Source organism: Echeneis naucrates, chromosome 20 (assembly GCF_900963305.1).
Source record: "Echeneis naucrates chromosome 20, fEcheNa1.1, whole genome shotgun sequence".
NCBI lineage: Eukaryota > Metazoa > Chordata > Actinopteri > Carangiformes > Echeneidae > Echeneis > Echeneis naucrates.
This window is the reverse complement of record NC_042530.1, coordinates 7,570,159-7,587,695: the sequence shown is the minus strand read 5'-3', so window position 1 is coordinate 7,587,695 and position 17,537 is coordinate 7,570,159. Positions and strand designations below refer to the sequence as shown.

At 40.4% G+C, this 17,537-nt stretch overlaps 1 protein-coding gene across 1 annotated transcript in view; it reads left to right on the top strand.

Annotated features, from left to right (window-relative positions):
* Positions 1 to 8,034: 8,034 nt before the first annotated feature.
* Positions 8,035 to 17,537, top strand: part of dok6 (docking protein 6) — a 47,894-nt gene continuing 38,391 nt past the window's right edge. The window contains exon 1 of the mRNA XM_029529403.1: positions 8,035 to 8,163. Coding sequence (XP_029385263.1) covers positions 8,098 to 8,163 — 66 coding nt within the window. The 5' untranslated portion in view covers positions 8,035 to 8,097. The remainder of the gene's footprint in view (positions 8,164 to 17,537) is intronic.

Genomic DNA, 17,537 nt, shown 5'->3' with positions numbered 1-17,537 from the left:
TGCTCTGCTCTGTTGCAGTCTGGCGCTCCTTGCAGAGCTAAATGTGGCGCTGCATGGCAGCCGACTGGCAGACTGTGTCAAAGAAACCATATATACCTGAGGAGAGGGAAAGAAAAAAAAAAAAGGAGGCAGACAGTGTTTGTGTGTGCTTCTGCATTTGTTTGTGCTCAACGTGTGTGTGCATATGCTGTACATTTGGTTTTAATTGTATTTTTTCACTTGCTCACGTGTTTGTTTATGTGCTCTCTCTGTGCTGCCTGTCCTACTGTGGTTGGATGGGAATCAGATAACAGTGATGCAGTCAGGGAAGCCGTCAGCACCGAAGTGAAAAGTTATGGTTGCCAATGGTAATGACTGTGTTCCTTCTTGTCAAAGCTTTGCTTTGGCAGATGAACAAAACATAAAATTTGACAGGGAGTGGGTTTTTTTCCCCTCATGATCCAAAAATATTACATGTACATAGCCACACTGTGAATGTGTTTTTGCAAAGATGGAGTGGGTACTTTGGTAGAGAAAAAAATAAGTTTTTCCTGAGTGGCAAGGTGAGTCATGTAATTATTGAGTTATTTTAGGACTCTGCACTTTTAAAACAAACCTAAGACAAATCTTAGACATCTGATTTATAATGACCGCTCATTTACAACTATCCTGTGAGTACCGCAGCCTGCTACTGAAGTTGAAGCTGTAAGCTTGCATTCAAAACTGTGGCATCAGTCCATTCAAGTTAGTTCTACCAGAATAACGATTCAAATTGACCATCAAGATGAGTCAATCACGAGCCAGAAGATGAGGGGGTTGAAGATCTATGAAATGTTTTTGTTCTTGCCTTTGAATGGATGACTAGTCTGCTTGAATCCCCCCTTAAAGAATAATGTCTGTTTCATTGTAGTGCCAGCAGTGTAACCTAATACTGTCAAACCAATTGTTACCTTCTAGTGAATGGTATGCTGGTATAATCTGTAATGGGAGCATAAGTGGTGCATATTGAATCCTGGAACAGCACAGTGCAGTGCTGAAGTCACATTAGCTACACAATGTCACCAACTCGGACCTGGCCAGTGTGTTGTACCAGGTTAATTGCAGGAGGCAGTGGGATCAAACGGTCCCTCTGTTTCTCAGTCCAGTGCAAGTACAGTAAAAGAGACTTTCCAAGAGAAAAGGCAACAGGGTTTGACAGAAAATTAAAAGATATGCAAGATTCATGTAAACTCAGGGGAACAAACCTAATTAAGAACATCTGTCAAAGCTGCTCCTTGCAGATTATGCTCAATTCGTACATCTACATACTCATATGCTGTGCTGTCTCTCATTGTCTCCGTGGGTCTTGCAAACATGTGACTTTGTATGCACACAGCGTTGCACATGCATTCATCTTACTTGTGTCAAGACAGGGGGCAACAATTTGTTCATACAAGATGTTAACTGCGATATTTGTTTCTGTATAACTAGGTGTCAGTGAAGTAGTTTATGCTCTGGATGCAGATGTGAGCCACATGTAAAAGCCTTTCCTCAAACAAGCACCGCAGAAAAGGGGAAAGTTGTGCTTACAGTACCTCTCCAGGAGGGGCTGGCTGCCTCCCAGACTGCTCTGCTGTTAGATCGGCCCCTCAGAATAAATAATGACAAGTCAGAATCAAATCTGGGCATTTAAAGAAACAAATTCAGATATTTCTTTTGGAGGCGTTTAAGCCTCCCAGTTGTCTCCAGATATTTCAGAGGATCAGAGTTTTATAGCAGGCGTACTTTAACAGAGGGACATTTCTACAAGTCAGCTGTCTAACATAGGAAAGATTTCCCGCTTACCGTCCTGATGTGGATCAGCTAAGCTTACATTCATTAGAACAATAATAACAAAATTATAGCTCAGGAATGTGCCATGTGGAGCTTTTCTATCAAAGGCACAATCAGATGACCTGCATGTAAAACAAACACTTGTTTGCAAAGTGAAGGAAAGCAAATGTTGGGAAAGAACTGCAACAGAGACTGAGACGCCTGGCAAGACAACAAGGAACAGTCTGAAAAGCTACATGCAGTACAGTTGACAGTCATGGACCAGCAATATGGAGCCTGCATGGCAGACAAGCACACATACTCTTTTGCAGTCAGACATAATACAAGAAAGGGGAAGTGGGAGAGTCTTGGGCCAAGGCCCAGGGGGCCCATGAATAGTGGAAGAAGAGCATAGTATGAAAAATTTAAAAAGAAAATCACCAAAAACTACAGTTCACAGCACCCTACATCAAAAGGAATCCCAAAATAAGCTGTGATTCCAAGGAACATTGCAAGTCAGCAGCCTTCAGTAGTTGCCTGCAACACGTGGTGGAGCAGGTAGACTTATGATGTTGGCTATGTATCAAAAACACCTCTATGACAGCAGTGTGTGACTGCATTCATATTGGGATCATGGTCAGAGTGCAAAGAGTGCAAAATATGGAGAGGTGCAACGAATCAGGCGCCTACGATGGCCCACAAAATCATGGAGGAGGCCGTCCCTGGACTCTGACGTCATCACTGACCTTTCGTGTATTTACAGAGGAGGTTTGATTTCCACTCTTTTTCCATGCTCACACATGAGCCATTGTGAAGTGGGCCCAGGAGGTAAAATAGTGGCTTTGTCCTGACCTGGATGGTGAGCATTGGAGTCATGTGCTTCTGCCAATCCCAATGAAGGTCCCACAAGCCATGAGCATTGAGGAAAGCACAAGCATACACCTGTTTTATATTAAATCAGTCAAATTAAATAAAGAGGCCAATAACCTGCAGCTCCCAAGGTGCAGTTTTAGCCAAATGTGACCCACAGGTACTCTGATTAAGCATCCTAAAAGTGAGTGAGGCCATGACAGATACCTTTCGCAAGGAACCTCATGAATCTTCAGCCGGCCATCCGATGCAATGTCATTTTAAATGAGATGCAAAGTAATAAAGATGCCCTCCTCAGTATTTCAGGATCTAGCAACAACAAACTACAGAGCTTCTTTGTTCTGTGCAATATAAACCCTGTGATACACGGCTTACATGGTGCTCATTCATCACCTTATGGAGTGTTTGAAAAAGTGTCTCATTATCATACAGTTGATGCATGAAGACATTTTAACAGCCCCTTCAAAGTGCTCCTCCTCTCACTGCAGACAATATTGCCCTCTACAGGGCATACATATTAGTCACGCTTGTCTGTCACCTCTCTCTCTCTCTTATTTATTTATTTATTTTTTTTGTGGATCAGGGGTTGTGATGAGTTAGAGACACACAGTACCATATGAGATGATGTATGTATAATTACAGTGGTCAGAGAGGTGGAGGATCAGGAGTGGCAGCAGAAGGAGTGAGGCTATCCTGCAACCTTGAAGACCCCAGTTCACACCCTCTAGATGCCAGCTTCTGTCACCGTGGGGTGTCCTTTAGTGTTAATTCCTGCTTGCCTCAACATGTAGAGCTGTTTAGTTGACCTTACTCTGGAGGGCGAGCGATAAAGACATAAAAACAAAGAGAGAATCAACTCAATCAACATAGCTCAAAAAGTAAGGGCATCTAAAGAACTTGATATCAGTCTTATAATGTCAAGTTCATGTGATGACAACATTGATAATGCTTTAATGATGTGAAATTGAATTCAAAAAATGATGATGATGAAGAAGACAGATCAGAATAATAACTCTAAAGGACCTGATGTGAATTGTAACATGGGCACTATTTAATCAAGTGTCTCCAAGTATGAGAGATGATTAAAATGAATGAGATGGCTGCATGAAGGACTGGGCCAGTGATCCAAGACCAGTCACTCCTTCACTAAATAAGCTGATGAATTCAGCCTCTAGTTTTAAAACTGTCTATGTTGCACAACAAAAAAGAAAGAAGAGAAGACAAAATAGGCCTGCCATCACTCTTGTGGAAGTGTACCAAGGCACCTATTTTGCTCCTCTATCTTCCACGAAGAGGTGAGTGTGATGAACTGTGGATTCAGCTTCCCCACCGGTCATTTTCTGAGAAACACAAAAGCAGCAGAACAGTTAAGTCTCCAGGGAGCCAACCAAGGGTTCAGGCTCACCATGACACAAGACGGACCATAATTAATGACACAAAGACTAGGTCAAAACAGCGAGAGCGATTCATTCCTTTTTTGTTCACCACAACCCTGCTCTTGCCTCTCTCTTCCCTCCTTTTTGTGTATTTCCCCTCTGCTTCACCCTCATTTGATTGCATGTTTTCCTTCGATCTTCCCCCCTCGCTCACTTCCTTTACCATTCATCCTCCCCCATTCGCATAATGATCATTTGGGTACCTAGTTTACCTAAAGTTCATTGTGTGACTCATGCCCTCGTTTACAATTTCATATCTTCTCTGAATGTAAATGCATGCAGCAATTAGGTTTAGATGTGTTACAGTTAAAACAGAGAAGCATTAAAGGTGTATGTGCCATTCTAGCTTGCAAATTAATTATCACCAACAGACACACAGAAAATTAAATCATATCCATACATTTTTTTGGGTTAATTTGGTAACACAGGTAAGAGGCTTTAACACTTTGGTCATATGTTTGTCTGTGAGTGAAGGGAAGGACCCTCTCATGACTCACCTTCTATAAAAGGACAGAGAGGCCCTCCAACCACTTCTGCTTCTAACTGTTATGGAGTAAATCACAAACATGCCATGACCTGTTCCTCTGGGACTAGACACGTCCTCCAATATGTGACTAACCAATGTCCTCCTTGAGTGTCCAAGGACCTACTCAGCCCAAATCAGCCTCTATTTTATATTTGGAGAAATTGGCTTTTCTCCCCTTCTTCTTCTTCTTCATGCACGCTCTTTTGTTTCCTCCAGGCATTGACATTTAATCACACCCAAATCCCATTGTGCCTATTAACATATCAGGCTTATACGGGCTGCTGTAAAAAAGCTTGAGTACAGGAACCTGCAGCAGAGCATTACCATAACTCTGCTTGTGAGATCTCTATTTTCTCTCCTCTGCCCATATGTAGAAATGCTTACTTGGCAAACAACTAAGCGTGGAGCAGCATTCCTCTCCTCCTTATACCCATTCAGCCCGCTTATCTTTTTAGAACGTGTTAATTATTTAGCTGTTTGAGCTTGTGAATGTTTGCCAAATAGCACTGAGACGAGCTAAGCATCTAATGCAAAGGCAATTTCAATATTTCATCAGACCATCAAAACAATTTAAGTTGGCTTTTTCCTTAGTTGTGACTGCTTAAACAGTTTTTAGGAATCTCTAGTGTTTTCATGGATGGCATGGTTTCTCTGTGAGCTCAGTCTTGCTTTTATTCATCATAAACAGTGACGATTTTGTGGTCAGCGCCTAATAATCTGATATACTGGAGAGGAGTTGTTTCCTACAGCTCAGCAGAAACTGGCTGCTCTGCTTGTGACCTTGACGAAGGTCTCTCTGCTCTTGAATGACTCTCAACACATCTGACCCTGATGCCAGCCGTTCAAGTATGTCAGGGCCATATGCTGGCTTGTGTGGCATCCTGCACGCTGAGCATACAGTCTCTCTACCTGAGACCACCCGAGGCGAGGCTGGGTGTTGGTCTTGTATCGCAGCAGGCAATTACTTCTCCAAAAGTAGGACAGTTCTTGGTAATGACAATCACCAGAGCACAATATTTAGTTAAATGAAAAGGCATTGTTGCTGTCAGCCTTTTTTTCCTTGAGAGAAGATGACAAGGCAGTGGGAATGGAACAGGGCCGTGTTGTACAGAGAGGATTATGAAGACAAAACAACTTTGACAAGTCTGAAATTTGAGGACACTTCCAGGGAGATATAAAGACTATCAAAGTCAAGCTGTTTGTTGGAGGGGTGGCAACTCGCTGTTTTGTGTGCCCTTGTGAATGTGACGAACACCAAGGAAAACACAGGCGTTGAGTTTTACCTCTGGACTTAAAGGCTGGCTCTCGACTGAATAGCTCTTTTCAACGTGGCAGCTATCTCTGCCACAGTGAACAAAGACCAACCTCCTTCTCAAGAGGGGATATTTTCTTTCAGTAAGGCGCAACAAATAAATAAATTATTATGAGCAATAGGATAATTGTGCAGGCTACAAAAGGCATGCTGCGCTTTAATGCTTGCGTCCTCATTTATAAAATGAAATCTGTTTTCTGATGCTGCAACATTAATCTATACTACATTCTACTGCTTTATGGTTAAGTATGATACAAAAGAATTTGTGAAAATGTACTCTGGGAGACCAATTTTCATTAAACTGTCTAGTTGTTTACATAACACTGTGTTACAGAAGCCATCTCTCTTCTCCACATTTTAATCAACAAAAGTAATAGCAACCTTTCATATCAATATACCTAAGCCATCTGCTGTCTAATACCACAGATTTCACTGTGCGATTACACAACCTGAGCTACCCCTCTCGCTGCATCATGATCAGGATTATAGCTTTGGCAGAGATCAAAATTTGTTTCTGTGCCTTTATTTCAAGTGCTTTTTGATTGCCAATCTGCAGCACTGTATCTGCAATACACAAACAGCAGGCGGTGGATGTGAGTGCTGTACAGTCTGTTTTGCTTACAGTTTTTTTGATCCTTTAATTGGACTCTGGACTACCTGGTTTTATTATTCAACAAATCAAACAACATCAATTCAGGACCACCTAATAATGACAACACATGGTGCTCACACACTGGCAAGCTCAAATTGTATTACCTTGTTAGTGGGCTGTCTGGTGAAAAATATGGAAATTATATTCATACTGAGACAGGTAATAACCAAAAGGCACGGTACAGAGCAGGCTGCAAATTAATCTAAATACCAGGCTCTGGTATATCTGCACATTTTCTTTGAACATGTTGTTGAGGGGGGATTTCAAATTTCAAAAGTTACATCAAAATTAAACAAAGAGTAGTCTTCTGAACCTACTGAGGCAAGCCCCTTGATCCTGACGCTGAGCACTTGCTTATACATGATTTACGTGGTCATACGGATGAATGTGCTCAGTATTGTCCAGACAAGGACTACATACGGTCAAAGGCTAACTTCAGTAAGGTCTGTTGTGCAAAAATAAATACATATTCATTGTTAAAATACATTTTTAACAATCTGGTATCTAAAAACTTAAAACCTCATATTTGGCTTCATGTTTTGTTGAATATTTACTTTAGCTGATTATTAGATTTAACATAGTATTACATATTTGGCTATTTACTACTTCAAGTGATAATGCAGTTATGAAAATGGTCCCTGTTGTTCTTTTTTACAACCCAATAAATTAATTCAACTAGTCAATACCATTACCCATCTTCAACTACAAGTGGAAAACAAAGTATATATACTGTATTGAATCTGTATTATGTCTACTCAAATGATTGCAGTCACTATAAAGAATGTGTCACTTAAATTTAGGTCTGACCTTTTGCCAAACGGCAGCCACTGTGGTGATAATGATGATAATAATGATGATAGAGATGACAGTGGGCATCTGACTGATGATGGGATCACATATTTAGTTAATTGTACTTTTAGGACAATATCAATATTTCAAAGTTTGCTGAGGTCATTTGGACACAAAGTAAAGCTGTCCAGCTGAAGACTGTGTCATTCCTTCATCCAAAAGGTTGAAAAGTCCATTTTAAGTTGCAGGTATATTTTTAACCGGCCGGTATTTCATTCCAGAGATGTGACTGATATTTAGACCGAGCTCATTTTTCACATTAGACGGTGGCCTCCTGCCATGATTTAAAGAAACCCCTTCATCCCCATCCTCCCTTCCTCCAGCGTGCCTCCCCACCCCTCCGCTCTCTCTGGGATGGTGTGGTCCAGGAAGCGCGCTCTGCTCTCCGGCTCCGGTGAATCAGCTGAATGGTATCTCCCTCCCCTCTCCTCCCCCCTCCCTCCTCCCCCCTCCTCCTCCGCCGGATGGACCGCACCGCCGGAGCCGGGCAGCCGGAGCGCTGACAACAAGAGCAGGTCGCTCTCCGCTCTCCTCTCCTCCCCGCCGGATGTCGGACCGACCGAGCCTCAAGTAGGAAGGCTTCTACCCCCCTAAAAACAGAGGCTACTTTCTCCCATCTTTCACCTGGATACCCCCCCCCCACACACCTCCCCCCTCCACCTCACCCCCCCTTCTCATCAGCATGGCTTCCAACTTCAACGACATAGTCAAACAGGGATACGTGAGGATACGGAGCAAGAAGCTGGGGGTGAGTACAGTGGCACTTGCTGGAGGAGGGAGGTGGTGGGGGGGGGGGGGGGGGGGGGGGGGGGGGGGGGGGGGGGAGAGAAGAGGAAGAGGGGTTCCAGTTGTTTGTCGTCCTTTAGCATCAGGGGCAGCTGGATTAAGAAAGAGGCTTTAATTGCTACATAGGCAGTCCGTCCTGCTGGGAGCTCTTCAAGAGGAAAAACAGATTAGAGCAGCAAGAGCAGCGGCCAACTTTCACTCTTTGTGCAAAAAAAAATAAAAAAAGACTTATGCTCACACTGAGATGATGCTCAAGTCTGCATGACTGGCATTGTGTCTTTTGTTTACAGTTGAACTTTATTTTCTTTGGCAAAGTTAGGACACATCCGTGGCTGCAAAGATTTCAGCTAGAAGAGGAAAAGGGCCCCAGAAATCATTCACTTTTGACCGAGGTATTCTGTTGAAGTATTATGACAGATATTAACTACACCATAACGTATTAAAATCTAATGCGGTCACTTACAGTTGAGCACGACAGGCTATATACGTCCTTTTATGATCGTGTTAGGAGCAAATGAACAGCATGGCATATGAGTTCCTGCGACATAAAAGGAAAACCTGGAACGCCGTTTATCACTATACAAATGGATGCTGCTCACTCTGTTATCAGTCAATACAGCCTTACTCTACTTTAACTTTCTTTCTGCCTCGATGAATCATTTCCAATAATGAAAAGTGTCATTTGAACTCTAGCTGATTTGCAGCTCCTCAATTCCAAGATAATGGATTTCCACTGAGATACAGCAAGGAGGGAAAAAAATGGCTAAACTGCTTACACTGAAATGAATGATATATATTCAATTATGTGTGCCTTATTGTCTGACTCATAAAGCCATCTGCTTTTGTTCATACTTCCAGCTCATTAAGTTAACAGAGCGGTTACACTCCCTCTCCTCTGATGAAGTGTGATGATGGAGGCTAATGATGTCTGCCGCCTCACATCATCACCTGGCTTCATCAACAGTTTTCTACTATTGTTTGTTCCTAGTTAGGCTATCTTTGATTACTCTTTGGGAGTAATCAAAGATAGATAGGGAGTAAGAGAAACCTTAGTGCATCCAAAGGACTTGCAAAACATAATCCCGATAAAACAAATTAAAACACATGGCATTGTTTTTGTTAACATGCAAATGAACATGTCCCTTTACAGTTGGCTCGGTTTATTTACATTTCACGTATGCTAATAACTTGGTGCATTTAGTAAGGAAAAGCTCTGCATGTGGACTCTGACTTTGCAAAACTGGTTGGGATACATTCTGTGTTGGCTGTCTTCAAGGTATGGATGCCATGTCTCTGCTCTGTTCCACATCTCATCCTGCTGTTTGTGGAAAAAAACATTTTGTGTCGCCCACTCCCTTAGCCCTCCACCGTTCACTCTTGTTTCATCAAAAAAAACAAAAAACAAAACCATGCTGCGATGGCCTCAGAGGACCCTGGTGGGGGTAGACAGAAAATATTTATCTATCCTGTAGTTATTCCAGGCTAATTCGCATGCTCAACCAGATACAAAAGCAACAAAACGGAGTAGGAATAGGTTTTTATGGCTCATTCAACAGGCAGTGATACATTGCTGTGATTACTCCTCTTGTTTGATTAGTGTCGCTGTGGGGAAAGAATAGCTCATTGGTGCTCAATGGCATAATTTCAAGTATTTTCGTGTTGTGTTTTTCAGAGAGATGAAAAGCCAAATGTGTGACAGACACACGTGCGTGGGTGAGCTGGACAGCTATACATCTGGCTAGAGAGGAATTATATTCAGAGTTGGCTAAAATCCGCAAAGTGTTGATTTGTTTGCAACATAAACTCAGGAATCATATTTAGTTTGTTTTATTTTTGCGTAATTTCTCACATTTATCAATGACTGACCAGCTCAATAATAATTGAGGCTATGGAGAGAGACATGTATCAATCCTTATTCCGATGTGCTGTACAGAGCATTTTAACAGAGCAAAAACAGAATACATGCAGACCCCAAACTCGATTTACGATGATGGAAGTCGTTATAACTTCTTGGCACACAATTGCTAAAAGTGCAGCCTCCATACAATCTTCAGTAGGGCTGAGTATCATTTCAAAGGTCTGCAATATGATGGTTTCTCAAAATACTACACATTTGACATAATTATCCAAATTAATCCATAACTGTGGAGTTTGGTTTTCTTTAATAATGTATAAACTGGTAAATTAAATGTCAGAAAATAGTTACTAAGCTACATTAGTCACAAGACAGAACCCAAGGGGACTTCAAATTGTTTGTTTTTGCCCTAAAAATTTTCCAGGATTTATTTTACTATGGTTAAGGACATAGAAAAATGAATTGGAAAAAATCCTTGCGTAAAAGAAGCTGAAAACAAGAAGTCATATGTATTTTTACTTGACAAATAATTTCTGGAAAATCCTTATTTCCCCAACCAATGGTTGACTAATCATTTTATCTTTAAAACATAAATCTCAAATGTTTTACTTACAAATAATATAAGAAGCATAATGTTAAATCTTTAATGCTGACTATATAGTCCAAGTCCGATTTAGACAATGCTCTATCAAACAAGAGCTGCCACAAAGAATTATTTTTATTAATAATTTATCTGAAAATTATTTTCTTGAATTCTATCATTAACTGCTGAACTCATTTTGTCTATCTAATCTATTGTTTTGTTTATCACAAGTATAAGACCTGAAAATGTCACTTCACTGTTCAATGAGATGAAGAAAAGCATCATGTTTGGAGTGAAAATAATTCTTTGACAAGCAGTCGGAGAATTATCATCATTACGTGCCAGCGTTTGGTTCTGACAGTTCCTGAGGATCAGATCCCCAGACGTTTTCTGTTGTACACAGTGAAGTATTCAGGGTTGAAACCCAGCCTTAGCTGTCAGAGCCACTAGATGTAGCTTCTCAAATGTAGTTTTAGGCCAGAAAGGTCCTGGCTGTTTTTCTCCTCGTGTAGTTAATATTTTTATAAAGTGCTTAAAGGTCTCTCAAATATCACATATCAAGACTTTGCATCACAGTTGACCTTCTAACGCTCCCATCTCGCGCTCTATTGTAATGCTGTGTCATTTAAAATGTATTATACATTATTTTTTATTAGAAAGTGGTACAGTTGAATGGTTCTCTTATGTGATACGCATTAAAGTGGCCATGCCAACACCAGCAGCTTTGGCTGAATTCATCAGCATCCATCAATATGATTGGCTCATTTCCAGACCCCATCATGTGTGAAGGTTGAGGCCATGAGGTCAGGTCTGGGTTCTGCAGAGTGATCAAAATTACCAAGGCGAGGGGGGGGCACTTTTGCTCTCCTTTCGCTTTCTTTTTGTCTATTTTCTTTCTCCTGGGACATGTGTTTTCTTTTTCCATGGACATGAATAGGAACGATTTCCTACATTAGCCAACTTCTTTGTCTCTTTGTTGGCTGAAGAGACAACAGTGTGGTGTTCTTGAATGCACAAGTAGTTCCTCTCTCACATTCCCCTTCTCTTCCTCACCTTACCATCCCGTCTCTCACCTCCTGTCCCCCAAAGTCTCACATATACTCCCCACACTTCACAATGTCTCTCTCATCTTCTCCCCCCCCATATTATCACTCCTCTTTTTTCTCCCTCCTCTCTTCTTCCCCTTTATCTGGCTATCTCCCTCAAGTCATCCCCCTTTCGCTCTCACCTTTCTCTCCTTCACTGGTTTGCAGACAGTTGAGAGACTGAGTACAAAAGCATCCTATTCATCACCCCACACTGCACCCTCCATAACCCCAACAGGCTATTCCCCCTGACACTGTGCGAGGCCCATACATGCACACACAAATTGGCTTGGTTCAGTGTTGAAGAATTGGCACACACATACGCCCGACAAACAAGTAAACAATCTGCTGCCAGAGAACAGTGAGTGGATTCTCAATTAATTTTAATCCTGTGGCTTTGCTTCATACAGTATTTTTTACTACATGGAGACAACCTAAATGCTCACAAGAGTCAAAAAAACTAAACAAAACAAGTAAAGTGTCTTCGCAAAGAGAAAACGATAAATTCCGACCGTGTCTGAGAAATGGCAGATGCGATATTACCATCATCCGCATGCTTCACTTTTGTCTGTTCAGTGAAAAACGGCTGATGTTATCTGTGGGATGGACCCCCCTTGAAAAGCTGAATAATATGACCTTTAAGTTGTGTGTCAGTCTCAGTCCAGGTGCATGTTTTCCAGGTTTAGGATCACTGTGGTGAACAGAAAAGGTCAGCTGTTTAATATTTTCCCCTCGTCTGTCCAGCTTTTCTTCAAGCCTTAACAAAACTGGTAATTTTATGTTTGCTGCAGGTGAGTCTGTCTGCCATTCACAGTTTTGACACTTCAAAGAAGCTGTAGATCCGATGTTGACTAAGGGGCAGATATATAATATTTCAAGACAATCTGGAGCACTTCCCATATTTCATAAACAGATAGGTAGTTGTTGAAACTTTACTTCACACTACAGTTATAACCAAGTGCTTTCACTGCAAAAAAAAAAAAAAAAAAGCACACAGTAAACTAAACACTGACTTCTTTTAAACACAAACAAATGTGCAGTACAAATGGGCTGCACAGTTTATGTCCTTTCAATTCTTCACCAAATAAAATAATGACTAACAAAGAAAGATCATAAAAATATACATACGTGCCTCATATAATACGCTGCTATTGTAGTTTCAAATAGTAAGAACAAATTCAAATGTGGAAAAGTTGTACTGCCAACGTGTAGTTATGAGGGTGCATTGGTCAAACCAGAACATTAAATGTCAGCGCAGAAAACACATTAAAAATGCATTACATGTGGCCCGGAATGAGCCGCTGTGAAAATACAATCAGCCAAAAGTGTGGATGTAAACAAATAATGCTGACTGAAAATTTAAGTTATTTATCATTCTAATACAAGCATATAATTTGCAAAAAGACAATTTACACTCACGTTTATCGATTTACTGAAGTGAATTGGGATCTTAAAATAGCTTTTTTTTTTTTTTTTTTTTTTAAAATCAGTAAATCATTTCCCAGGCTTGGGTCTGCATACAGTTCGTTTTGGGACAAATAACCATCTGTAATTCACGGACTGCTTGTTTAGAAAATACTGAAGCACTGGACTTAATGGGATTGCTCCACCTGTGACCTTGTAAAAAGGCTCTAGTGAAGTTTAATGTGTGAAATTTACAGAATACTGGTACCTTTGTTGACTGCTTGAACATATCAGATTACATGGTGAAATACTCCTGTCATGTTAGAAATATTAAATTCATGAAGCTTCACATTTTTGCTCTACAGGGAACGGAATTACAAATGTAAATAATACAGCTGAAGAACTAACTTAAGCACTAAACTAGATTATAATTCACGCTATAAAATAATAATAAATAATAAATAATAAAAGTATTTTGGCTCACTAAATTCACAAACTAATTAAAATAATCAACAAAGTGAGAAGACAGAATGAAGATGTACAAACTTTGAAATTTGTTGTGTGAAATGTATCAATGCAATTTGTTGCAAAGCTATTGAGTTAGCATGCTAACCAGGTAGCCCTGTCCATCTTGCAATACCACTGAGTCACTATGGTGAAACTGATAGAGAGAGAAGCAAAGTCAGCGTTAGCATTGGCCTTGTTCTCCACTGATGGAAATCTTTGTCTAATCTTTCAGACTCCTCACTAAACAGCTGATAACACCAATGTTGGCAATGCACTACAGATTATATTTACGTATTTGCAATCACTACATAGCCCAAATTTCATTTTAGGTTGAGTGAATTTCCTTAAATTTCTGTTGCATATGCCACACCACAAAATATTTTCAATAATGCCACTGTACATTTAAGGCTTGTCTGCTTGCAGTCAATTGAAGCAACACAGTAACTTCTAAGTCATCTGCAGTAAGTCATTAAAGGTAATTTGTGCTGAACAAAAGCCAAATTTCTGGGTGCCTAGAAAGCATGTCTAACCATTTAAAATCTCACAAAAACTGAACTGCAAGACCGAAAGAAAAATGTTTATATACAAGTTGTTTCCCAAACATCTAATGGAATAACTAAAAAATACAGTTGTCCCTGACAAAAACAGGAACAATCAAAGAAGGCAGTTTTATTTTTTTCTTTCCTCTAGATTTGAAGACAAAATCAAGAGATCACCCTAAGTACTTTCCCATTGCTGCTTTCCTTTCGTGTCTGTCTACAATAACTCCCCTCCTTATCAGTTATGTCTCCTTTGTCTCTTAGCCCTTTTTGACTTACAAGAGGGCATTTGTATTCAGCGCCCAGTGGCCTTCATGTGCACAGTGTGTATTGTATTGGTGTGTGGGTATGTTCCCCTTATTGGTCTACAAGCACCCACCAATGCAGAGGCAAAAAAAAAGTAGAGAACAATGTGTCTTATTGTCCAAGATGGCACAGCCATTTAAGATAGAATCTTGCCACTTTCATGCACTCACTATTAACAATGACAGGCCGTCTAGAATGGAGGATGTCAGGAGATTTTCCACCCCAGGAATCGTGCTTGTCAGTGGAGTGTAAAAAAGACACAGTCAGCTGTGTTAGACTCGTGGTCGCAATTGAGACTTCCAAACAACATGGATAAATGTGACTTGGGTTGTGCAAAGAAAAGAGATTATATCATTTCGAGAAGTTCTAAAAGTCCGTGACCACATTTTTCTTCAGTCCATGTTTCTTGTTGATAGAAATTGGAATTTATATTCTACCAAATTGAGGATTTTTAACATACCTAGTTTTCTCTTTTGCCATAGGTGTTTTGAATCCCAGTGCATCAATTCACTGATATCCAGGGATATATATTCATTGGTCATTTCCTTTGGTTTCCATCAGCTTCTTCCATCAGACAGAGACCAGAAGACAAATCACCAGCTCTTATTGGCCCTGACGAATTGCATCTCTAACAGGATATAGGAACAACAGTCCAATAGTCATTATTCATTGTGAAAAATGTGCTTCTATTATATAGTTGCTTTCATAAATAAATCTCTGCCTGGACCTCACTTGAACATTTCACATCATTGATTCTCTTTGTTTCTAATTATCAAAAAAGCTTTTTGTCATGAACAGGAACAAATGTTGATATTAGTAGATTTTATGTAAAATCCAAATGATTAAGGAATACACTAGAAAAAGATTGCTATCTAATAATGCCCCATTGTATTAACGCTGTCTTTTCCTATCGTCACTCAATGTCATGCTCTGAAAACATGCTCAGTCCTCTGCATGTTTTATCTTTTTCTCTCTCTCTGGCTGTCCCAGCCATGCTTTCTGTCTCTTTGCCTGAAATCAGTTCACAGACGCGTTACACCAAGCCAGTATTGTCCATAACAGCTTTGTGTTGCCAATGTTTTCTGATGAGCTGCTTTGTAAAGTGCAAAGTTCTATAATCCCATTGGAGGAGAAGTCACAGCTCACTAGAAAAGGCCTCTTTCCATGGTTATTTAATCTTTCCACTCCCAGCAGCCCTGCATCCTGTCAACACACAAAGCAATATAAAAACACCATATATTTTAGGAAAAGTTGAAAGAGCAGCCGCATTATCTGGGTAAATTTAAATATCTCTTTTATAAATGTTTTCGGTGGCGGATTGCAATGTGAGCCTATTGTTGGTTAATTCAGCGCATAAGTCCACACTGGAATATCTCATGAACTAATGGATGAATAAGTAGGTTCTGTACACACGGTGATAGTCCCCCGAGGATGAGGCTGACAGACTTTGATGACTTTTCCTGTTTGGTGTTTAGATTTTTGATTTGCGTTTGAATTTTAGAAGGTTCCATGACAAGTTCCATGAAAATTGGTGCAAACATTCATGTTCCCCTTAGGATGAATTGTGATTCCTCTGACTTTTCACCTTGAGTTGTCATCGTGCCAAAATGTTTGTCCAACTTTCGTTTGAAACAGAAACCCCACAAAGCTAAGGGCATCCCTACAAGCTTCATCCAGTAGTTCATGAGATACACTTCCAAATGTTGGCAAGCTATCACGTTTAAATACAACATTGAATATTGTAAACCTTTACCTGCTAGGTGAAATGAGCCCCCTTGAGCAGCTCTTTACATTACATCTGTGCACCCCGAATGAAGGGCATGCAGGGAGCAGAGAGACTGATGTGAGTGGGCCTGTACAAACTTAGAAATAGATTTTGTTATGATCAACTGGCCCTCCAGGATTTGCCCCTGGAATGGTGTTAGTGAAATTTGGAGCTGATTCTCTGTCTTGTGGTTGAAGAAGATCGGTCGTATTACACTGATATCCACTCACGGGTAAATTAAATTCCTTGATAATGTCAGCTGTGTGATTTGGAAAGGTGAATGTATTTTGCTCCATATTCAAGTCTATCTGATTCACATATTTCACCTCCCACACAGGGCTTGGGCCTTTCAGTTGTCTGTGATTCTGTCTTGTTACATTGTGCAGATACACTTGCGACTCACCTATAAAACACCAGGCCTAAAGGAATCTATCATAGCTCCATTAACACTTCTGCTTCATCCTCTTCTCCTCGCCTTCCGCCCCTCATTAATCAACAGACCAGCCCTCAGGGCTCTACTCTGCAGCTACGCTCACTTCAGTTTGTGTGTGTGTGCACATACAGTATGCGGGAATTTTGCCAATGTATACTTTATTACCTGGATATCCATGGATATTTTTATGTCTATGTGTGCATGGGGGGGATACTCGTTATCCAGATGGTTTTCTTTTTTTTTTTAGAAGTCCTTGCCTTTAGTTGTTGTTGTCAGTATTGTCTTATGATAACAGTCACTATTCCCTCTCAAACTGTGTCAAATTAGTTAAAATGTGACTGAGAAATTGGATCAAATCAGGTTTTCAGAGATGAGCTGTCAGAGCTGACAAGCATGGTTTATGTACCGCACAAAAAGTGGAAAAGGGGATATTTTTCTAAGTTCCACCTACCATTTTATATTTGAATCACGATCTGTAATGAGTTCTTCTCCTGCTGTTACCTTTCATCAGCCTGCTTTCCAAGCACATTCAGTATAATTTTCAGCCAAAGATAGCCTCTCCTGTGTGTCTATGTGTGTTAAGGGGCTTGTCGTTGTGCCTGTTCTCTTAATTTACTCAGTGTGGTGCATAGGTAAACATTATTATGGTCTTACTAAGAAAAAAAAAATATATATATTACACCTCATCTGTTTGAAATGCAAGCAATCAGTGTTTTTTGATAATGTAAATTTGCTCAAGCCGCAGACTAAACACGTTTTTATGCACCACTAATTGTTAAGCGTTGTATTTTTAATGTGCTAATAAAAAATAAATAAATAAATAAAAAACCCTCAACCTTGAACTGGGATGAGGGGGGGG